Source organism: Artemia franciscana, chromosome 15, assembly GCF_032884065.1.
Source record: "Artemia franciscana chromosome 15, ASM3288406v1, whole genome shotgun sequence".
Classification (NCBI taxonomy): Eukaryota; Metazoa; Arthropoda; class Branchiopoda; order Anostraca; family Artemiidae; genus Artemia; species Artemia franciscana.
In genome coordinates, this window is record NC_088877.1 from 42366074 (window position 1) to 42390410 (window position 24337).

A 24337-nucleotide genomic window follows, 5' to 3' on the forward strand; every position below is an offset into this window, starting at 1 on the left:
ATCAACTTTAGGTAATAAACATATCAGAAGAATCTCAATTTTATGTAGAATCTCAATTTTATGTTGGTCCTAAATATAAAACAAAATTATAAGCTTATAATCTACCCTTCACTCTGTTACTCCGAATCCATCAACTTCAGGGAATAAGCATATCAGAAGAATCTCAGTTTTATGTTGGTAATAAATATGAAAAAAATCATTAAGCTTATAATCTTAACATAGAAAAGCTTAAGATAGAGTTGGAGCGACGAGGCTTCGTGCTGCAGTTCACCAAGCAAAGCAGATTCTGCTTTACAGCTAACATTGAGCAAGACTGGCTCTAAAAGAGGAAGAAAATTATAATTTGTCAAACCCTCCCCCTCCAAAAAAAAAATGCTTGGAAACATGGAAAAATTGTAATTTAATTATAGTTATAAAAAAACATTGCAATTTTAAAAACATTTCTATTTAAAAAAAAAATGTCTGAAGAAGTGTTTATAACTTGGAAACATTGTTTAAAAAAAAAAAAAAAAAAAAAAAAAAAAAAAAAAAAAAAAAAAAACTTTGGAAGGACGGTTAGTTTGGAAAAATTAGAAAAAAGGAGGTATTTTTAACTTATAAACGGGTGATCGGATCTTAATGAAAATTGATATTTAGAAGAACCTCGTTTCTCAGAGTTCTTATTTTAAATCCCGACCGGATCCGGTGACATTGGGGTGAGTTGGAGGGGGAAATCTGAAATCTTGGGAAACGCTTCGAGTGAAGAGATAAGGATGAACCTTGGTGGAAAAAATAAGCACAAGTCTCAGATACATGATTGGCATAACCAGACCAGATCCGCGCTCCTAGGGGGAGTTGGGGGAGGGGGGTGGATTTTCAGTGCTTTAGCGAGTTTGGTGCTTCTGGACGTGCTAGGACGATGAAAATTGGTAGGCTTGTCAGTGACCTGCACAAATTAACTTAATAACAGTCGTTTCTTCGATTCGACCATCTTGGGGGGGGGGCTGGAGGGAGGGTAAATCGTGAAAAATGAGGTATGTTTATCGTACGAATGGGTGATCGGATCTTAATGAAACTTGATATATAGAAAGATGTCATGTTTCAGACGCTCTATTTTCAATTCGGATTGGATCCAGGGACATTTGGGAGTGGAGGAGGGAAACGAAAATCTTGGGAAACGCTTAGAGTGGAGAGATCGGGATGAAACTTGATGGGAAGAAGAATTACAAGTTCTAGATACGTTATTGACTTCACAGGACCAGATCCAATCTCTTTGGGGGAATTGAGGGGACTTCTAGTGCTTTGGAGAGGTCGAGAATAAGCACAAGTTCTAGATGCGTGATTGACATAACCGGATCCGATCTCTCGTCACAATTGCCATATGAGCTCTTAGCTGTTTTTGTTTTGTTTTTTTCAGGTTTCCGCTTGGAAAATTTTAATAATCTTTCAGTCATTTTTCTCGATTATTATTTCTCGATAGTAGTGAGATAAGGGAAAATTGTCCCGCTTAAGACATAGACTCAAATTCGTCCGAGTTGAATTCTCCTTCACTATCCGTTAGTCCTTTTATCGCCCTCTTTTTCCTCCTTCCTCCTTTTCCCTCTCTTTTCCGCCCCCCGTTAGTCTTTTTCCTTTTCATTTTTTTACATGAACAGCTTATGATACGGAATGCAATGTGATGCATTTATGCACCTTCTGATTAAAAGCACAAAAGAAAAAAGTTTTAAAAAAGCCTCTTTCACAAGTCCTCAGTTTCCTCAATATTTTAGAACGAGGCAATACTACTAAAAAAAAAAATGGAGGAAAGAAGCATAAAATGAAAGAATTACTTAAAACTTAATACAAAAGATAAAAATTTACGCCACAAAAAAACGTTCATCCGTGTATCCGTGACGTTCTGCAAAAAGGATCCAGGTCAATTTTTTTTTTCGAAAATGAGTTAAGAATATGGTCTGACAGAGCTCGAAGAGATGTATCGATAGGTCTATTCAAAATGGACTAATCTTTAATTCTGATTGAGTTACAAATTGTTCCAAAAGGCCTTAGAAATGGCTTAAGTCCCTTATCTTCTAAGCGACGAACAATGCAGTGATTTGGACTTTTGAAGCAAATTCCGATGGGAAAGTTAACTAGGAAGTCGTTTTTAAAGTTTCAAATTTCTATAATTGTGATTTGTGAGAAAGATATTTTCATTGTGTCTTTTTTATTTTGCTCTCCCATAAAACTAGGAAAAGTGTTCTTTTTGTAAGCCCTTTTTGAAAAATGGATTTTATCTTCTGAAAAAGAATGTCAAAAGTGAATTTGTTTTTCATCAAATTATACATGGTATAATTTGATGAAAATGCAGGAAAATCCTGGATGAGTGGATTGGTGTGCTGGTTTCAGGATCCTTTGTCTGAGAGGGCTAGAGTTCGAATCCTAGTGAACCCAATTATTTAGTTTGGGACGGGGTCAGTGGCGTGACTCTGTAAGCTCAGCCAGAGTCGACCCAGCTCTAAATGGGTACCTGGAGAAATTTGGGGAAGGTAAACAGGAAGGATGTGCGAAAGCACAGGATGGTTGGTTCCCCCCCCCCATTGCACTTCCTGGCTGAAGGGCCAAAAAACGGAGATCAGCACCGCCGGTAGGGACTGTAAAGTCTAATGCCGTATTCTTTTTTTCTTTTTTATACATGATACGCTCTTTGCAATAGTTTTGCTAAACATTGACATTTTTGTGGTGTAATTTTTACTTTTCTGTGTTAAATCCTAAGGAATTCTTCATTTCCTACATCTTTCTTTATTAAATATGTCAGCTAAATAAATCAATTTGATTTCATTTGTTATCACAGTTCCAGTTATTAATTTTTCCGTTTTGTTGTTATTATCTCGTTTCTCTTTTGCTATTGTTTGTTTTGTTTCTTTAGCATCAGATCTATTTTGTAGTAACAAGCTGTCTGTTCAAATCTGAAGGCATAAATGTAATTAAATCAGATTTGTTACAAACTACCTGTATTTTATTACAGGAAATTACTGTGCTTAGAAATCAAAACGAAAAACTAGGGATGAATATTAAAGGGGGCCTAAGAGGTCAGCCTGGTAATCCCCTGGATCCACTTGATGAAGGGGTTTTTATCTCAAAAGTGTCTCCTGGAGGTGCTGCTGAAAGAGATGGCAGATTACGAGTAAGAATTTATTTATATTATATCTATTTATATTCTAGCAATAAATTATGTGTTAAGAGCGTAAATGATTATTTGAAAAAAACAATTTTTATACAGGTTGAATTTCCCATAGCTTCCCTGCAATTCTAAATTTTCTTGAATTTAGACACTTCTTTTTCAAATTGTAAAGGAAAACTTGTTTTCTTGATAATACCTGAAAAAAATGTACACATGCCTGCATTTAATTTTGATTTATTATCCCACAATATAATTGCCTTAACTGAAAAGTGTAACTGATGTAGTGAGGGCAAAACCTGCTAGGTTACGTAACTGTTTGCAATATTACCCCTTTTCATAAGAATAATATTTACTAATTTTATTGTTTTATAATTTACTTCTTTTTCATATTTTACGGGATGTTTTGTATTTTACTAGTATAATGCATATTTTCTGAATATATTTCGTTATAATATATTTTGTTTTTCTCATTCAGAAGTCGCAAATTCAGTTATACAGTTGTAAGTACCGGTTTGTTAGGGATAGAACTCCTTCGAGAAGAACAGAAGGGTTGCACTCGGCAAAGCATAAGAAACTAAACGGGTAATTAATAAAAGAAAAATTTTCAAAAATTTGCTTTAAAAAACTAAACGGGGTAATTAATGAAATTGGGGGAAATTATAATATTTCGTGGCGACGTACCTGATCTGGATTTAGTCTGGGAAGCAGTACAAAATAATTTTAAGGAACAATAATCATAGAAATAATATTTAAAAAATAGAATTAACAAAATAAAAAATAAATAAATAAAAACTAAAAATAAATAAAGTATTAATTAAAATTTAATTTGAAAATAATATTAGAAACTACAATATTTCCCTCAAGCGTCAAAAGTGTATACAAACAGAATGATTTATTTATAAAAAAAAAAATCTCCTTCGTTCTATCTGAATTGCAATGCTGTTAAATCTGAAAGCCGTTAATGATTTTTTTATTGAATCTTGAAGCCATTTTGATTTACCGTTAGACGAAAATAACAAATTAAATGCAAACTTGATCGCCTTTAATGTTTTATCTCGCGGTTTCATTCTTTACGAGTTTAAAAACAGTGCATATGGTCACGATTCTCAAATAAATGAGTATACCAACTAAAGGTCTGTCTACTAATCTACTGACAACCTAGTGACAGGGCCGTTTCCAGGATTTTTTTTCTGGGGGGGGGGTACACAAAAAAACGCATAAAACTTTATTTATATCCATTTTGTTACTTTTTTACGAGTCAGACAAACACTTGGGGAGGGGGGGAGGGTTTTAAACCCCCTATCCCCTTCCCTTGATACGGCCTTGTCCAGAGAGGTGTAATATTCCTGTTATAGTCATAGCCAAGTCAAAATACCTAATTATGAAGACCTACCTTTGGGACTTAATCTCAGATGACGTCACTCTTGAACGATGTTTAAGCAGGGGGTATGCTTACTGTCACAGCCTTATGAGAGTTTTAACAGAATGTTGAAAAAGTACCAAGCTGCTAGACATGTAGTCCAAAGTGCAGTTCTAATTTTATTTATATTGATTTAATTTTATGTAGTTTTGTATGATTTGTATATTATATTATATCGAAAATTGTGTATCTTGTTATACTATATTAATATACACTTTAATATATTATAGTTTTTATAATATTGAAACAAAATATAATTTTTGCATGGATTTAATATCCCAGAGTTTGTGTATTCCGACTGAGAGTCGAACATGTCTACAAATCTACCAATATCCTAGAGAGGGTTAATATTTATGTTGTGTCAAAGCCAAGTCAAAAGACTTAACTTAATGGCTTAATGAACCTTCAGTTTTAAAGTGTAGTTTGTCAGTTACACTCTTTAAGGTAAAAAAGTGATTTTTGTCAAAATTTGATATTGGTTGGGCAAAGAAATCATTTTTCCCTATTCCTGCCCCACCGTCGTGATTCTGATTCCTACCCATATTCCGATCCTATTTCTATAGCTTAGAAAACCTTCAGTTTTAGCTTACTAACGTTATTCAACGTGACATTTACAACCTTTTACGTTAAAAAATAATATTATTTACATGGGACACGAACAGGATTCTCCTCGATTTTGATACTACCTCACAGCTATATTGTCAAAATATTTTATCTACACTTTGGCCCTCTGTCAACCACTTTTATTAACCACTATCCCCGAAGGCCGGGATATAAGACTAATTTGTGGTCTTTTTAAACTTGATATCTGTTTACTTTTTTTTAAACTCGTTTTTTATTTGTTTCTGTTGTACCAATTCCTATGTATTTTCGGACGTACAATGTTGTGTGGAAGGTTTTTTGGTTCAACCACTCCTTAATTATTTTTATAACCAAGATTATTTTATTTGAGTTATTATTCCTCTGCGCATTGTTCTACTTATAACATATCACAATAAGATTTAGATGCATCTTGTTTTTCTTCTTACTTGGGGTTATAGTTCGCTAAAATTCTAGTTATGCTGATATAGGTAGATAATAAGTTGGTATATTACTGTTTTGTTTGCTGGAGAACAAAATGTGTCTGAAGTTGAACATCTTCCCCCTTCCCATCCACCAAATTGAATTGGTATTGCAGATAAACGAGTATCCAGAACTGAAGCTTCAGTTAAGACATAAGAGATATTTACGTCCCTCAGGGCTTAACAATATAATAGTTTTATTGGATAAGTGCCAAAGACAGGATTGAACGCAACACTAAGTTGAAATTAAAAATTACGACACACATACACACAGCCACGGACACTAAAAGACAAGAGTAAAAGAGGTTTTTATAACTTTTCTTTTAGAAGCATTAATCTTAAAAAAAAAAGAAGTTAGGTGATATAAAGCCACATACAGAAGTATGGTGGCTTAGCAGAGGAAGGTTCTGTAATATATCAGAGAGTTACTTTCTGCTTTGGTGGAATTTTGGGAATCGTTCCCTGGTTCTCGATTCATCGAGACGAATCGTTCCCTGGGCTACAAGGTCCGTTTTGAGTGCGAGATTTTGTTCTTCTTGCACACACAACCAACAAGCCAAATATATTTAACTTGAAACTTCAAGGCAAAGAAAATATTGGTGGAATCATTTAAGATGTGGTCGCCTTCACAAAATGGCTGATGTTGCGGGGGTCTCTATCTCTCTGTCCCTCTATCTTCCCCTCGGTCCTTCTTTTGTTTTTGATCTTCTATTTGCTTTTTTTTAATCATAAGTGGTGGTAATGTTGCCCAATGATTGTCACTGCCAAGAAGAAAGTAGCTGAAAAAATGACCAAGTCAAATAAATAATTTTTTATAAAATTAAATAAAGATATTTTATAAATATACATGTATAAATAGATATTTTCATCTAAAATAAAATATATGTAAAAATAAGATATATTTGTATAAAATGAAATAAAACCTATAAAGTTTGTATAAAATAAAATATATATTTGTTCTTTAAAATATATTCTAAAACGGCTAAGTTGAAATCATAATATTTTCTGGCCTTTGGTGAGTTACGAGTGCATCTAAAAAGGCTGCACATTGTTTAATAATATGTCTATAGACCTTGATTAATCTTTAACCAGTGTCACTTTTTGTTTTTTCCTTTTTTAATAAGCTTAATGACCAATTTATAGTTGATAGAAAAATTTGTTTACTCGAATGATTCCATCTGCTCATTCATTGATTTTTTTTGCAATTTTTGGATCCCTTTTCTGTCAGTTTAGTTGTTGTAGTTTTTTTTTTTTTTTCTTCTTTTTTCTTTAAGTGCTTCGTCTTGTGGTGTTGGTTGGTAGATGTGGTGTCGTGGTGCCCGTCTTGTGGTGTCGATTGGTCGATTTGACGGATTTTTCAATAGATATATAAGTAAATAAATATTCACCTGTTTAATTTTTACTATTCAAGCTAGAATGCGGATAGTAGAAGTGAATTTACTCGAATTATTCCATCTGCTCATTCAGTGATTTTATTTGCTTTTTTTTTCTTATTTTTGGATCCGTTTTTTTCTGTCAGTTTAGTTGCTGTAGTTTGTTTCTTTTCTTCTTTTTTTTAAGTGCTCCATCTTGTGATGCCTTGATTTGACGGGTTTTTCAATAAATATATAAATAAATAAATATTCATCTGTTGAATTTTTACTATTCAGGTTGGAATGCGAATAATAGAAGTGAATAGCAACACCCTACTTGGTGCCTCCCATCAAGAAGCGGTGCAAGCTCTTCGTAATGCTGGTGACACCATTCGACTCCTCGTCTGTGACGGCTATGACCAGAGCGTAGTGGAAAAGTTACAAGATGAAGGCAGAATACCGAGACCTCAATCAAGTATCGATAAAGAATTTTCGCCACCTGTGAGTGATTTTTTCCCGTTCCATTTTTTTTCTTAATGTTCCCCCTCAAAATTTTAAATGATTTGTTGCAAAAATTTAGGACTAAAGTACCTAGGATAGTGAAAATCAAATCTTGTTTTTCGAGTTAGTTTGGGAACTTCCACGACCTTATATATATATTTAAAAATTAGGAACTCAATTTAAATGTCGAGAATTATTGTTTAGTATTCTCTGTTTATTTTCATAAAGAAATTTGTATCTATCTGACCAATAAGTAGGGGTGGGGGGCAAATTAAAAAAAGAAAACAAACATGAGTAAAAAATCAACAACAACAAAAACAAAAAACAGCTGAGACGATGTGGCACCAAATAGCTTAGTAATGTATAGTTTTCTTTTGAAGGTGAAATGACTTTAGGAATCAACAGCTAGTTGATATTTAATTTTTAGGGACGGAAAGCTTTGTCAAATTTATCAAATTAGCTTTGCTCATTTAGTTCCACGTCTACTTGGCATTTCTTAAAAAAAATAATATGAAAAAAACTTCGTTTTCTTAAAGAGTTAAAGAGGCTGCGTCCCAAAGTCGAACCTTAAAACGTACAGGAATTAGAAGAGGCAGTTGGGGGGCTGCCGCCCCCCAAACCCCCAGCTTTTAAAGACTCTTTTGTACAGGTTTTTTGTTTTTTTGCTAACCCCCAGCTCCTGGCTTCGGAAAGGCCCTCTTTTAATTAACAAAAAATTGAAATGAATGAATAATGGAATAACTTCGAAAAATGTTAAACACAAGAGGACAGGAGAACCATTGCGCCGAAACTAGTAATTAGTAACAATGAAGTCCCCCCCCCCGAAAAAAAAACCTGTACAAAAGAGTCTTTAAAAGCTGGGGGTTTGGGGGGCGGCAGCCCCCCAACTGCCTCTTCTAATTCCTGTACGTTTTAAGGTTCGACTTTGGGACGCAGCCTCTTTAACTCTTTAAGAAAACGAAGTTTTTTTCATATTATTTCTGTACGTTTTTCTACAATCCATGGTGGATGTAATTTAATAATTCCTGTACTCCTCGTACAGGAATTAGGAGAGGAAACCCCCCCCCCGCTTTTAAATCATTGTATAAAATAGAAAAAAAATAGATAGAATGACCGAAATGTTTCTTTTGCTCATAAGAAGCTAATATTCTGTTATCTCTCAAATGATAAGCTGTCCAGGTGTTATCAAAATTTTTTTGATGTTGTGAAAAAAAACCGCCCGTAAGGGACTTGAACCCTTGACCCGAGGATTAAAAGTCTCACGCTCTACCAACTGAGCTAATAACTTGCATGTGTGTAAATATAACTTCTCAATAGATTTTAAAAATTTCAAATTAACATGGGCTCTTATGGAGAGAAATCCGTTAATTAAATAGCTAATGGGTGGTTTCTGGAAAACAGGGAAGGAGTTATCGGATCAAGCTGAAATTTCGCGGATAAGCTCCTGGGCCGTAGGGGACCTTAACTTGTGAATTTCAGCCCGATCGGACAACGTTAAAGGGGGGCTTGGGTTGACAGGTCGAAACTTTCGGCCAGATTTTCCCCATGAAGAAAAAGTTGGAGGGGGATGAAATTTTGCAGGTTTCTTAGTTGGAGCTCGGGCTACGAAATGCATCCCTCCCCATCCGTCTGCGACCACTGGAACCGAAGATCGCTTAACATTGTCGTGTGTCGCCTCTTTATAGAGGCACGAGTGTGCCTCCTTGAAAAATGACGCTGCCCTAAAAGCTTCAAATGTTAAAACTTAGGAAAATCTTAGAAAGAAAAAAAAAATATTTTTCACTTTCGTAGGTCTAGAGTTAGCAATATTTATTGTGTTGGATGCTAAAACTATGGAAACTTCTCATTTTCACCATGTTTTAAGAGAAATTCCCTGAAAAAGAATTTTCAAAAAAAAATCCGAGGGTTGTTTTTATTTGAAAAGAGTGACTATGACTGGTTAAAAAATGTGAAAAAAAAAATGGTGATATTCCCCTTGTCCAGTGCTTAGCAGATACTCGTTGTGGATTTCAAATCCTGCTTCATAGTAAGCAGCAATTCAAAAACTTGGTTTCTTCGTATGCGAGTTTTTCATCTCAGAGACCTCACGATACCCGGACAGCTTGCTCTGGATTCTGGTTTAAGTGTTTAAACCTGAATGTTCATCCGTGGCCAGATTCCGGTTAAATCTGAATGTTGAAAATAATGAGCAGCACCTGACTTATAAAAACTGATCATGCAAAGCTAAAGAGGGTGTTTTTTAAGGTAAAAACAAGACTGAAAAACTTTCGATCTACAGCAAAACTGAAGAAGTATATTTAAGCAGTAGTAATTGACTTAATTAAAGTTGACGTTTCATTTATCTTGTACTCACACAAGGACATACACATAACTCTTTTTGGAAGAGGTGCTAAAATTCGTCCCAACAGCCAATAAAATTGCACCATATCTAAGCAGAATTATGAGGAAGCTGAGCCTATGGCTCCTTATATTTTCGCACGTAAAAAACGGTTCTACTAGTTAAATCAGTAGTGAGAGTCCTTTTTATGGGTTCAGAACCAGGTTTTACCGATTCACTAGAAGAAGGTTTTTTGAGGTTATATGTTAAAGTATAAATTTTGGTGGATCTTGATGAGAAAATACGAAGAGACGGTTTGGGAAACCCTTTATTTAAAATAAGCATACAACAAAACAAATAATCCACCCAAGAAACAGAGCTTGTACCTGGAGTGGGGAACACTATATAGCCTAAAGAAGAGAAGATAAAAGGACAAAAAAGAAAGGATAAAACGACAAAAAAAAAAGAAGATAAAGGGGCAACACAAACCTCCTTACTGCAGTCCAGAGGCGGAACTCAACCATAGTTATAACCCACAAAAACCAACTAATAATTCTAACAATAAGAAATAAATAAACCAAATTCAAGAAAATTCAAATAATAAAAAAATCCCATTATTCGAATATAATAATGGCATGTTTTTCTCAAAATGGGCCGATTAATAGTTTTTTTTATCACTTAAATTATTCTAAGCTTTAACCCTCTCTCTCCCCCTCCAAATAAATAGTTTTCATCAGGTTGCAACGGTGCGAGGAGCATGAAGATCCCTCAAGTAAAAATGCTTTTGACTGGTATTTTGCGAAAGTTGGATCTTAGAGGAAATGCACCCAAAAAAAGAGTAACCGACGATTATGGAAAGGGATAGAAAGTTATTGCTATGACTATGAAAGTCACAAGACGTCGAATCGATATTAATCGATTCGACGATTCGAACTGACGATTATGGAAAGGGATAGAAAGTCATTGCTGGCGCATAAGACGTTGAATCGACATTTCAGTTGCTGATTCAACTGAAGACATTAATAAATATTATTGTGTAAAAATCCTTTGGTAGAATGTGTAAAAAATGTGTAAAATATCGTTGATAGAATTTTAATTTTGATTCAGCTATTTGCATGACCTGACAAGATGCAAATGTTCGATCAATTGTGCTTGAGTAATTAGTTTAAGTATTCATATATAAGGCTATTGAGCTCTTTGGGATATTGTTTTTGTTATTGTTATTTATGAAAATAAATGGAAATTGAAGTTGAACATAGAAAAAATTTGCAATATCCTGTCCTGACCTATTTTCTATAATCTACATGGGCGGTGGAAGGGGGGCGATACCCCCCTTGAAAATTTAGGATTATAAAGTAATCATAAGGAAACCTTAGGAAAGAGAGCAGAATAGAGAAAAGCCATGGAAATAATTGCCCCATTGTTGGCTGCTTGCCAACAGATTTTGACCCTTAATAAGGAAAATGTAAGCTCTAATTTATGACAGAGTGACCACTATCCAGTTTTTCACAAAGATTTTCTATATACGATTAGGATTTCTAAACATAGAATTTTTGAACATTTTGTACAGTAACTGAATTACTTGATAATACTCGAACTAAATTTTCTGAATAGCTCTGATAGAATATAAATGTATGGGAAAGGTATCAATCCTCAATCCAGGTAGATGCGCAATTTGAGTGTATATTATGTATGTATATTATGAGTGTATGTTATATTAATGAGTGTATATTATGAGTGTATTAATGAGTGTATATTATGAGTGTATAGTGTATATTATTGAGTGTATATTATGTATATTATGTGTCTGTTGTACAAGGGATCCTTGAGACATCAGTTTTTTAAAGTGTTTTACAAGAGTAAAAATAGCGAGAAACACTGTTATAACCTAGTGATGAAAAAGAAGCATTCTATAGATACAGCAGATTGTCGTAACAAGAAAAATAGTCGAAGTGGACGAGAAAGTTGTTGTAACTGAGTAGTGAATGATAATGGTAGATAGAGTAAATGGTACGTGGTAGATGGTAAATGGTAGGAGTATTGAGTGGTATTTGCTGTACTCAGTTAAGCAAAACAAGTCTCAAAGGAGAATTAAGTCCCCTGGTGGAACAGTTAGACTTGAGTGGTTTCCGAGAAGAAGTAGCATTTAGCTACAGCAGATACTGTCACTAAAATGTTCGTTATGAAATTTTTGAGTTTTTTTTTAAATTAAATTTTTGAGAGAGGGTCAATAATCGCAACTTTCATCATTTTGTATTTATCCTAAATATTATGTATAATATTTAATTTTATTTATCCTAAATATTATGCATAATATTTAATTTTATTTATCCTAAATACTCCTGGGAGTGGTAGGGGGAGTTGATGAATAAAGTCTCCATTGACAAATTTTTGTATTCTTCTAACTTTATGGAGTCTTGAGTCTTGATTTGCACTGATATTAGGAGTACAAATCAGTAATTCAACACAGTAGAGAGAAAAAGATGTTTTATGTCCATACAAGATATCATAATATGAATAAAGACAAAACACATTCAGTTTTGAAAATGAAATTAATTTTTGGAAAATCAGACCTTCGAAGAAAAATGATGACCCCTCTCCCCTCCTTAAACACAGTAGGTAGTAGAAGGGAGAGTATATCACCGTTTGGTATCTAAATAAGAATGAATATGAGAAGGTGATATTATGAGCATTAGAATTGGCAACAAAATTATTCTAAAAAAATCGGTTATCTTTAAAAAAAAAAAGTGAGTCATCTTTGATTTTTCGGATGTCATTTCCACCTGCTGCCCTTAAACTATATTTTTATAGGAATTCTTTTGTTGAATGAACGCTATTCTTGTTATTCCATTATATTTTGGCTATTCTGGCTATTCTTATCTTAAAAACTTGTTTTGTTAAGTTTTTACAAACGCTATTTCTTTTCTTTTCTTATTATGTCCTCTTCGTTTTTATTTGCTTATTATTTGCTTCTTTTTTATTCGCTTATAACCTCTTGTTTCTTATCGCTTATTATGTCCTCTTCGTTTTTATCGTTCAATTTTACGACGTTTTTATGTAGAAGTTCCTTTGCCTTAGTTTCAGTTCCGATAAACCATAAATCTTACATTTTTATTGGATGTTTAATATAAGGTTTCTTCTTTTTTTGGGGCGTTTTCTGGGGAGTGAAAATAGTTCACACACAGACCTTATTTTGTTTTGACACCTAAATCCCTAAATAATCTCCTATATATTTAGAATTCCCCTACAAGTATGGTTTCCAATGGTCCAGATCAAAGACTAGGCCTTCTAGAGCAGAACCAGACATCAGAAAAAGTCCTTGGTGCTGTACAGGCAGCAGAAGCACTTCTCCCCAAGTCGCCTGGACCGAATCGTCCGCCCGAATGTAAAACTACCACTATCGTTATGTCTAAGCACACTCTTGCTCCTCAGACGTCTAGTACGGTATGTCAAATTTTATCCTTTTTTGTTTATTGTTGTATGATTGTCCAGCATTCTGTGACGGCTATTTGACGCAGGGTTGCCACCCGTAGCACGAACATGCTATTTTTGCATTATTTCATTATGTGCAGCACGTGCTCAGGATTGCCACCATTTGCACGAAAGTGCTATTTTAGCACTGCTGCAGTGATTTTTTTATAGCACTGAAAATAGCTGTGTAGCACGCAAATTTGGGCAATTGTAGCACTTTAGGAACTGACCATGGTGGCAACCCTGTTCCACAGTAGGGTAACTACGTAATCGTATTTTGGATGCGAGTTCCGCCACTCTGGACTGCAACTAAATTGGTTTTGCGGCGAACTTTGTAAAAACGACGCGATTTCATCTCTAACAATGAAACTATTTAGCAAAATTTTGTTTGTAGCGGGTGCTAACTCATTTGTATAGTACTGCTAATTTAAGCAATAGTTTGTTAAAAAAGGTAGGGGTCATCGTACTGAGGACCGTGTATACATTTTTTCTACTCCTTTCCTTTTGCCCAGTATATGAATGATTAACCATTAAAGAAAGCAAAGTCCGAGATGCGATTATTTACCCTGTTGCACGCTTGGTTGTGTTTGATATGCATTTTATGGATCTATTTAAAGGGGTTGAGTTCACAATCCTGCCTTACCTTGTGGAAATCTGAGAGGTAAGTTACATCAGCCTCTATTTTTTCAATGAGGATAATTTTTTTTGTATGTAAAGGGGACTGCCCCTTTGGATAGCCTTGGGTCAGGCCCATTTGGCTGTCCAGATTGTTATGTTGCTATGTATGTTGTAAATATTTCTTTAATAAATTAAATTGAATTTGTAGTTGTGTTGTACCTCGTCTTTGATGGCAACCTTGTGAATAAGTTTTTTTTTTTTTTTTTTTTTTTTTTTTTTTTTTTTTTTTTTTTTTTTTTTTTTTTACTGATATATGGAGAACAGATTTTTTCGCTTTTTTTATTCTAAAAAAAAAAAATAGAATCGATTAGTAAAATATTTGTTGTTGGAATGCTACCAAATGCTTGATGTTCTTGAATCTAAACATTATCTGTGGGAAAAAATTTTATAAGCTTTTGAGAATTGTCATTATAGCTGAAATAAAATGAAATAGTTATCCCTCTGTAAGGACATGGGCTCTACATGATATATACTTATTAAGTCCAGAGGTTGTTTTTTTTCAATTTTTCTTAACTTAAAATTGTTAAGGGGTCTGTGAACCTTGTTACGAAACAGTGCCCAATGTACTGCTTCATCAAAATGTTGGTTATCCAAAAACTGGTTTTTGAACTTATTTGCTATCCAATAAGTTTTTGTATTCGTCTTCATAGTTCTATTTTTAATATATGGGGGGGAGGAGTTTATTTAATTTTAGCACATTAAGCCTATGCAGTTAATATTCTGGTCAAACGGTTTCATATAATCTATTTAAAAAAAATAATGGTTAAAAAAACGCAACGCTTTAAAAGCAAGCTGTAACAGCGCGTGGGGTACTAAAAATAATTTCTCCTTTACCTAAAACACAGGAGAAGTTGCAGATGAACAAGTTCCGTATCTTAGTTTATGGATCAAGTTCATTGCACCTTTAATTTTCAATTTTGTGTTCTAAGCAAAGGGCATTTGGGCGGGGGTCTAAGGGTGGTGGGGACTCTTATTGCATGCGGTTATTTTCTGTTTTTTTCTGAACTTTAATCGCCGTTTATTTCCCTTCAAACATATTTTAGTTTATATAAACAAGAAATTAATACCAATAACCACTTTCAATTAATTTAAACATAAGATCAAGTTATCTACTTGAATATTTGGACTCTGAAGCTAAAATATTACTATAAAAAACAGTAATATTTCTGGGCTATTTTCTACTTCTAAAGGACAGTTAATTTTCTTGAAATTAATTCATTAATTATTAATATTAATTCATTCTTTCTCTGCTCGTTTCAAAAATCAGTTAGATTTTAAGTTTTATTGAAAATCTTATCCTTGTATTAGTGTATGTCATGACGTGCTATTTGCTGCAAAATAGGAGGTGACAGAGACCCTGCAAAGAACGAATCATTAAAAACTATTAATAAATGAATAACTAATCAGTGTCAATAAATATATGTAAACCCTAACCTAAATTTTTCTGCAATTTTCAACATACCCCATATTTAATCCCGGGGAATCAACCTTTATTGACAGGTTCTTCCATCCTCAGATCGGTCCGGAGTTTTTTTTCCAAAAGTTATTGCATACTGCAGTCCTAAATGCTAACTAAATTAAAAAGTCTTTTATTTTGGCTTATTATGCCTATATATAGCAACTGATGCCTCTATCAGGGCATATTTAATATTTTTTATCAAGTTTTTTTTCTTTTTTTAATATATTCAGATACGTGTTTTATTTTTTGTGAATGTAAAACGATTGTTTTTGCTAATTCCCCTTTTAAATGACAGTTGTCGCCATCTTTTATTTCTCAGTCCCTAAAAACCATCTTCCTGGGGAATCTCCCTGAGGATATCTCCCTAACTGCCTTATATCATCAAAGTTTAGCTCCAAACAACACCAGTCAATTATTCTGCATTCCATCGGTGACGCCCATAGATTTCATCTTTTAAGTTCTTTATTCTGTCTGAAGCAGTGGTGCCAATTAAGAAGGGGCCAAGGGCATTGGCCCTCATTTTTCATACTGACATGAGCAAGAACTCTCAGCTTTAATCCTTTTGCGTTGCGCATAAATCTTAGCAAATGTCCAGTTTTCATTGAAATTTTTTACTTTTTAATGAAATCTCTAAACGCTACAATCTTAATGGCGCTAGTAGTTTTTAACCCCTATTTTTCCATTGTAAATTGCTGAAGATCTAGTTCCTGTAAGTCTCCGAATCACTTTGGAGTCTTCATTGAAGACTCCTCTATTTTTAGACGGGACCACATGTGTAGTATTATCTCACCCTTTTCATGTAAGACAAGTTAACAGAAATCTTAGGTTATAATTTTCTGGAGACAACTTCTGAGACCACACTGGCTAAGCATGGCAATAATACCAAGCGTAAGATAATGAAAAAAAGTGAGGCAAATTCACTGCCATCAAAAAGGAGTAAACATTGTAAATATTTCGGTCAGTACCTCCTATCAGCCACTCTCAGTGAACAAAAAATAAGAGTGTTGACTAATGTAAACGAATTGAAATAAAAAGGCAAACGTCAAGTAGAAAAAGAAAAAAGAGTAGGTCTTTTGACTTCGTTCTTTAGACTTCAGTTTATACTTTCATTCTTTGTTTTCTGAGTTTAGACCAGATTACTTTCGTCGTTTCCTTGTTTCCACTGCCCGTGAATATGTCTCTATTATTTGTTTGTTGGCCTGCGTTTTCTTTTATTTTTACTCTTGAGATTAATTTGAGGTTTTTTTACTTTAATATTATTTTTACTTATTTTTCTTTTATTTTTACTGTTTTATTTTTATTTTATTTTTTTTTACTGGTGTGGCAAAATATAAACATTTCGCTGCTCCGGAAATGAAAGGGTATTTCCTAAGGTTTTGTAATTTTTTGGGCAATTTTTTTTATAAAAAAAATAATCAGATCAGAAAAAACTGTTAAAATCATAGCATGTGGCATTGGCGTGAAATTTTGATTTCCCTGATGAAGGAGGGGGCAAAACTTTGTTCTATGATTGTACTTCGTTCAAGTATTCTCAGAGTTTCCACTCAGTAAAAAAAAAATTCAATCATAAGAAATTACACAAAATAAGAAACAAAGAAAAATACCTAATAACAAGCAAGAATATATTAAAAACCAGCTTAGCAGGGATTATTTGGCTAATACATCTTTTGCCATATTGGCAAAGAAAGGTGCAAAAGAGGGGCAAATAATGCCTGAACAAGCTCATTATAATAGACGCTCACGCAATGAAAGATGCTTAGATAGCGTGAAAAGCGCTCATGCAATGTAGCAGAACGCCGAACGTTGGCAAAAGAAAGCCGAACGTTGGCAAACGAACGCTAACATACCGACACAGTTTGTGTAAATATTTCACGTTTTATAAGAAATCAAGTGTTTTTTTGTGTTGCAACGTAGCGTCGTTTATCGGTGTAGTGTATTGTGGAATAATCCAAGCTGCAGAACTTAAGCAACTTGTGGTGGTTTTATGGATTTGGATGAAATGTATGTGGAAATTGCACATGAAGAATATGGAGCATGGATTGCATGTTTAACCTACCCCTTGCATGGTGAGCTACCCTACCTATTTTGTTTGTACTGTTATTTTCTTTCTTTTTTATTTTAAACGGTAGTAGTGGAATTTTTTTTCGTAAGTTAAATCTTATGCCATCTGATAGAACATTTATTTTTCTTTTGATTAGGACTTTTAGACAATAAATATCTCCAACTGGCAAAGTTCTGTTTTAAATTATTGAAACCACTTGATTTAAGCACTAGTGAAGACGTTTTTTGACCGATGATTTTTTTTTTTTTTTTTTTTTTTTTTTTTTTTTTTTTTTTTTTTTTTTTTTTTTTTTTTTTTTTGACTGAACTCAAATAGTAAGCTGGCTGCAAATGTATGACCTTTCTACTCCATAATGAGATATTTTAAGGAAACAATTCTTACTTCATAATATGCAAAATAATCTTAGTTGACATATTTTCTAGTGGGAGAACCTTTATCTTCACTTCTTTCACTGTATTTCCAATTTATGATCACATTTTTCAATATTTATGTCTGTTCTTCAAGTCTTGAAAATCGTTTATAAAACTAACACCCAACAGTCATCAAGCTAATCTTATCTAACTTAACCTAATTTATCGATATTTGCCTATTAATATCTTTTTGGTAGATGGTGGTGGTGGTGTCTAACTTTCACATACAGACTATTTGAAAAAGGATAAAAGATCTGTGTTTATTTTTCACAATTTTGTAAAAAAAAAAATTGTACAACGGTTGAAGAAGTGATGATAAAGGCTCTCCCACTGCAAAATATGTCAACTAGGATTATTTTACATATTATGAAGTAAGAATTGTTTTCTTAACATATCTCCCTATGTAGTGGAATTGCCATACATTTACACCGTAGGTTGTACGAAAAATATGGTTCAAGCCTGCTTTCTAAGGCTTTAAGAAAAGAAAGGGTAAGATGGTTAGACCATGTTTTAAGGATGACGTTTTCTGTCATCCGTTGGCCAAAGTTTATGAAACGCAAATGTGAAGCAGGTTGTCCTTAAAAGACGGGAAAGGGCCATAAACAAGGATTTCAAGGAAGTCGGGACTTGATGGGTGGGAGTGAAGTTCAGAGATTTGAGCAGATTGGGGTGGAGGAGGATCGTAGGCAGCTGTGTTGGCCTCAGGTGGTTTAATGCTACGGGGAATTGTTAATAGTAGAAGTAGTATCTGTCGTTTCCAACTACTTTTCACCAAGCTATCATTAGAATATATGTTAAAATTTTACATGCCCAACTTTTACAAAAATGTGGAACAGTAAAATATTTTTTTTCCTACCGACTTGGGATAAAATCACTTTATTCTGGCTTAGTATTTATTATCGAGGCTTCAAAATGTGGCTCACAAGTCATCATTTGATCATTTTACTGCCAGAACTATGGCACATCATATTCAGGCTTGTTTGAATCCAAAATATATCTGGCTGGCTGGCTATATTTTCAGTTTTTCAGCTTTATTGGTGGAGTCATAATTCTGTATATTATTTTTTACAATTATAACTTGAGTATGTAATGCAGGGGGCCCATCTCCTCCTTGAAATCTCAAGATTTTAAGGTTTTTCCTGGTAATTTCTTGTATTTTTCAATTACCTGATTTGTATAACCCCCGGACCCCGCCCACTTGCTTCAGCAACCAGGAACATTTGATTTCAAACAGACCTGAAAAAGGCATGGCACAGATGCTCACTAAGATCATTGGTTGTGAACCGCATTTAAAGCCCAAATCTAAGAGCATGGACAACTTATTAAAGTGGAAACTAGTCGACCAATAACTATCAACCCCGTCTAGCGTTTGACAACTCTTGGCATTTTTTCAAGCTTTGTAATAGTTTTTATGTCGCTGGGACTAGACACTTATTACGACCCTAATTTTACTCATTACACTAATCAAATTATCTATTCTTTTCATTACACTGAAAAGATGCCAAGTGTCGCCAAACGCTAGATGGCGTTTTTTTTTTTTTTTTTTTTTTTTTTTTTTTTTTTTTTTTTTTTTTTTTTTTTTTTTTTTTTTTTTTTTTTTTTTTGTCAACTATAGCGTGAGTTCTCACTCTTATAAGTTATCCATACTCTTTGGCCAAATATCAATAGCTGATATTTGTCTGTTGTATATTTGTTTATTCTTATTCTTGAAGACTTCTTTATATTACTTTTAGGGTGTCACCGCACTGTAAGCTATTCATTAGATTTGATAAAGATTCCTTTGACATGGGACCAAGTATTGGAGGAGAAAAATGGCTTTTCTCTATTGGAATCACTTGCCTATACTTTTCGCGATGGATGTTTTGAATATTCAGAATCAAACAGCTCTGTCAACCTCATCTGGCGGAAGATCTCTTCCTATTTTTTATATTAGTTTTAACATATATTTTAAATTTTGTCTTTCGTCTGTTTCTGTTCCTTTGTTATACAGTGTAATAAAGATTATCCTTTTTTCGTTTTCTTTTAGATTTGAAGTAGAGTGTAGTGTATTTTAGTATAGTATAGAGTGGAATAGAGTGTATGTGGTGAATTAAAAATGTAATTTATTGTATTTTTGTGTGCATGCTACCAAACAAATAACTTGTAAATTTGAATTGTTGATAAAATATGAAATAATAAAAAAGACATTAAATAAATCTTTTTAAAAGTTTCAAAGGTGTGCTAACCCGAAATAGCGGCTTCATGCAACACATTTTCATGATGCATGGTCGTTTTTCCGTTTTATTTATCGTTTCTTTCGCATAATCTTTTCAGTTTTTTTTTTTTTTTTGCTTTTATTTAGTGGATTATATATTATAAGTGTTGATTTTTATGAGGTATGTTTGGAAAGTAAGATCCTTTTTTGTTATTCTCTGTCGTTGCGCTGCGACTATAGTTCTACCCATAAGTTGTAGTTACTCAGTGTCAGGCAGAATGAAATGACGCCAATTCGGGTTCACCGTTAGTTGTTATAGGGCGTTGTAGCACTTAATTGTAATTTTCTGAGTAGGGTTTCCGGTCATGGCAATCTAGTGGTATACTATTTGTATCGATCAGATGCCAGGATTTGGGGTCTCAGGCTATTTTTCGAATTTCTATTAAATTTTTTTTCAAACTATCATTTTACTATTTAGATTAATTTACATATTAGTTTTAATTCCTGAATTAGCGAGAAAGGTAATTTTCTTTTACGTGTTTTTTAATTTTTGGTTACTATGGGTCGTGGTTGTTCCTTACCAGGTTGCGATGGTTCAGCCGATAAAATGTCTCGCCACTTATCGGTGATTATTTTTCTGAATGTGAGAAATATTTAAGTAATTGCCATTTATTGATATATTTGTGAAGTTTAAAAAAAAAGGTGATGAAACTTTGGTTGCTTATAATGCCTCTGAAACAGATCGATGGAATGGAATCGAATGGAAACCGATTGATGGAATAGCTTATAATGCCTCTAAAACCGATCGATGGAAACCAAACAGCAATCGATAGAATGGTGGCGCGCTTTCCCCCCCCCCCCCCCCCGCAAAAGTTAAACCCCAAACATAACTTTGTATGTCGGAATTTCATGTGCACAGGGACAGAAACGGCAATTTGCTGATTGACTTTCGCCATGTGGTTCAACAATGGATTAAGACGTGATTGCGATGCATCTAAGAAAATGTACCCCCCAGTATAGAGTAAGTAATGAAGAATGTTCTCAAAAGGCGTTGCTGTCATTCTTGACAATGCCTGACGCACAGCCCTGACCCCGCTCCTCTCGACTTTAGGCGCTTGAAGAAGCGTCCAGGCGCCTGAAGAAGATATGCTACATGTTTTCGAGAGGAATTGTCTAAAAATGTTTGTGGAAATCTGTTTGAATTACAAGCTCTGAGTTAGTAAAGATTGAAGCTACTAACAAATCGGGATTGAGGAGTATAAGTACCTATGGTGGTTTCGCTTGAAATATATTTCTTGTCTATGCTAATTATATTTCGCACAATAAATGCAACTGGTAGATTTTTGTTGATTTTATAGAAACTAAAACAATGCATTCAATCCTGGTACCCTAACATAGTAAACTTGTAATCTTGAATGATATTTGCTGTGATTTAGCTAACTGTAATATAAATCATCCTCCAGTGTTGCCAGTTATAAGTAGAATACAGTAAAGCCATAATATCGGAAATGCGCCAAAAGCACTAATTTTCAAATGAAAATGTGCATTTCATCAGACAAATTCGCTTTAAAAAAAAAACCGCCAATTTGGAGAATTCAGTGCGTAAGTTCCATAAGAAGCATTCAAATGCACCATATTTGGCAACAATGCCCTCTACTTGTTAATTACTACTTGGCCTGGCTTACGATACTGTTTTATATTATTGTGTTTATTTTTGATGTTATCAGTCTTTGCATGTATCTGCTTAACCGTCCAAACTCAAAATTACTTCTGTATACAAACTTTCCTCCTGTATAGATTTCGAAAGAGGTTCGTGTTGTATCGATTGGTGACGTCAGCGTAATCGTAAAGTTTCAAATAGTGTGTGCTATTTAAAGTTCCCCTAGATCTCCGTATGCTAGGACATTGACACTTCGACAAGAATGCGGTTCTTTAAAAAAGAATGTTAAGCAAAAACTAAAACATAAGGATGGTCTTTTCTGTTTATTGTTTTGAAACTAAAACTTCAAGGGGTGAGAGTAGAGGAGATTTTGTGTTAAATTAATTTACATTAAATGGTGGCTTAAAGTGGAGGCTGAAAAATAGAGGGCACTTAGATATTGTAGATGTAGTGAGAGTCCATTATCATTAAGGGACTCAATGTGCACAAATGCACAAGGTATTGTGTCAAAGTGTTCTGTTATGTGTCACTTTTTAAATTTAAATCCTATTGAATTTGAACTATCAGTTGTCATACAGCCTCGACTCTTAACACTGCTGTTGCTCAAAATCCTGTTATTGTTGTGTATTATGCATTTTTCATTTGGTCTGGATTATGACTGACTGATTGTATGCATGACCATAGCGAAAGGTGCTCAGGGGTGGGGACAGCTCCCCTCCTCCAGAGTGACTGATACTGGGCATTTTTTTCGAAGTACGATATAATCAAGGCCGTATCCAGGGGGGTAAGGGGTTTGACCCCCCCCCCCCTCCAAGCAATATTTGCTTGGCTCGTAAAAACATAGCAAAATTATGTATAAAAAAATATTTTGTGAAAAAAAAAATTAACCCCCCTCCCCTCCAAATATAAATCCTGAATACGGCCCTAGGTCTAATAGAAGCTTTTATCGTCCTTGCTACTGGAGATTTCTCTTGTCTTTAGTTTTAAGAAAATTACGTATGCTAACTGGACTTAGTTTTTATTTTTTATTTTTTGGGGGGGGGTATAATAGAGGGTTATCAGAGTTTCCAGGTATAGACGGGAGATTCCTTGAAGTCAGATGCCTTATCCCCTTAATTATTAGTTCCACTAATATCTGTATAAGATATGAGTTTAAGTTCACTGGAAAACCTGGAAATTCTGATAACCCCCTCCTGAAACCCCCCTCTCGAAAGAGATGTTTGTACGTGCTTGCTTCAAATCTGAATCATATAATATTACTTCCTGTTGGTTTATAATTTTTTTTCTTTAATTATACTTGAAAGCATATTAAATGTGTATTACTAGTTACGCTAAACTTGCAATTTATTTTCTGTCACTCTCTTGTCGAGTCTAGTCGTATTAGAGTTGCTTGATCCTGAGTAATAGAAGTGATAGTTACCAAATACGAATAGTTCATTACGCAAGAGAAAGACAATCGCATGTAATTAGTGAAGTAACATGTGAATAACCCCAAGTTCTGAATTACTACAATGATCAATAATATTTAATTTATAAATTAACATTAACGGAGAAATTAAAGACTTTTTTGCTAGGTAAGTTCATTCTTGTAGATCGGCTTAATTTAACAGAATGAAAGAAGGGCCCCTAGGTGACTGTGCATAGGCTATACCATCTTATTCTAAGCCCCTTTTACCATTATATCCGGCTTTAGCGATTATAACATTTTTTTTGGAAATGGTTCTTTCCTCTTCTTTTGCTTTTTGTGTGTGATTTTTATTCTTTTTGCCGGTTTTGCTTCTGTGTTTGTGCATGCTTTTTTCACGTTTGTTCTGTCTGCTCTTTCCAGCCTTTGCACGAAAATACACGTCAATTAAATGATGCTAATATGGACGGCTTTGCGGGGGAACTCTGTTCATCTACTTCTCCTATTCCTAGCTATGATTCGCAGGCAATAACCGATGACGAAGATTTTGGGGAACAGGTAAGGGCTTAGTTAACTCTTTTTTTCTGCAAGGGGCTTCTCCCTTTTGAAATGTATGTGTATCATATGGCATGCGTCATGTGTAGCAGGAAGTTCGCCTCACGTGGTGGAAAAAGTAACGCTCTGAGATGAAAAGGAGGTGAAGGAGGGTGAACAACTTTTGGCTTTTCTGCGTAACTAATATTTACCCTACGTGTACCAAGCTGGGAACTAGCGCTTTAAAGCCAGTCAAGATTCGCTGGCAGTGCTGGTGGACCAACACACCCCCCCCACGCATAGTTTTAAAAGCATAGGAATGAAAAGCTCACATTTAAGGGATTAGGGATTTAAGTGAGTGTTAAGGTTACTTGATGAATATTCTACTGGATCTGGACTTGTCTTGTATTGGGACTTCTCAAAAAAAAAGGAAAGAGAGAATGTTCTGACGGATTTTATAGTGACCTTCCTTCTTGTGGTACACCAGGCCATATGCTAAACTGATTAATTTTTAGTTATTTTATTTGTTTTTCGTTTTTACTATAGTAGGAATGCAAGTTAGGTTAAAAGTCACATTATAATAAAAAGCGAAAGTTTGGAAGTAAAAAAGCAGTAGTAAGCTAATTAACAATCTATAAAGATTACCGCCCGCATTAAAACAATCGCTTTCTCGA

At 34.3% G+C, this 24337-nt stretch overlaps 1 protein-coding gene across 4 annotated transcripts in view; it reads left to right on the forward strand.

The window, feature by feature from the left end:
- Positions 1 to 2958: 2958 nt before the first annotated feature.
- The window catches only part of LOC136036500 (protein lap4-like), a 52932-nt gene continuing 31553 nt past the window's right edge, over positions 2959 to 24337 (forward strand). For 2 of the 4 annotated variants that reach the window (XM_065718786.1, XM_065718785.1), the window contains exons 1-4: positions 2959 to 3142; positions 7270 to 7473; positions 13028 to 13234; positions 23553 to 23687. In XM_065718786.1, the coding sequence (XP_065574858.1) occupies positions 3023 to 3142; positions 7270 to 7473; positions 13028 to 13234; positions 23553 to 23687 (666 nt within the window). In that variant the 5' untranslated portion in view covers positions 2959 to 3022. The remainder of the gene's footprint in view (positions 3143 to 7269; positions 7474 to 13027; positions 13235 to 23552; positions 23688 to 24337) is intronic. The other 2 variants (XM_065718788.1, XM_065718787.1) reach the window with 1 other exon arrangement.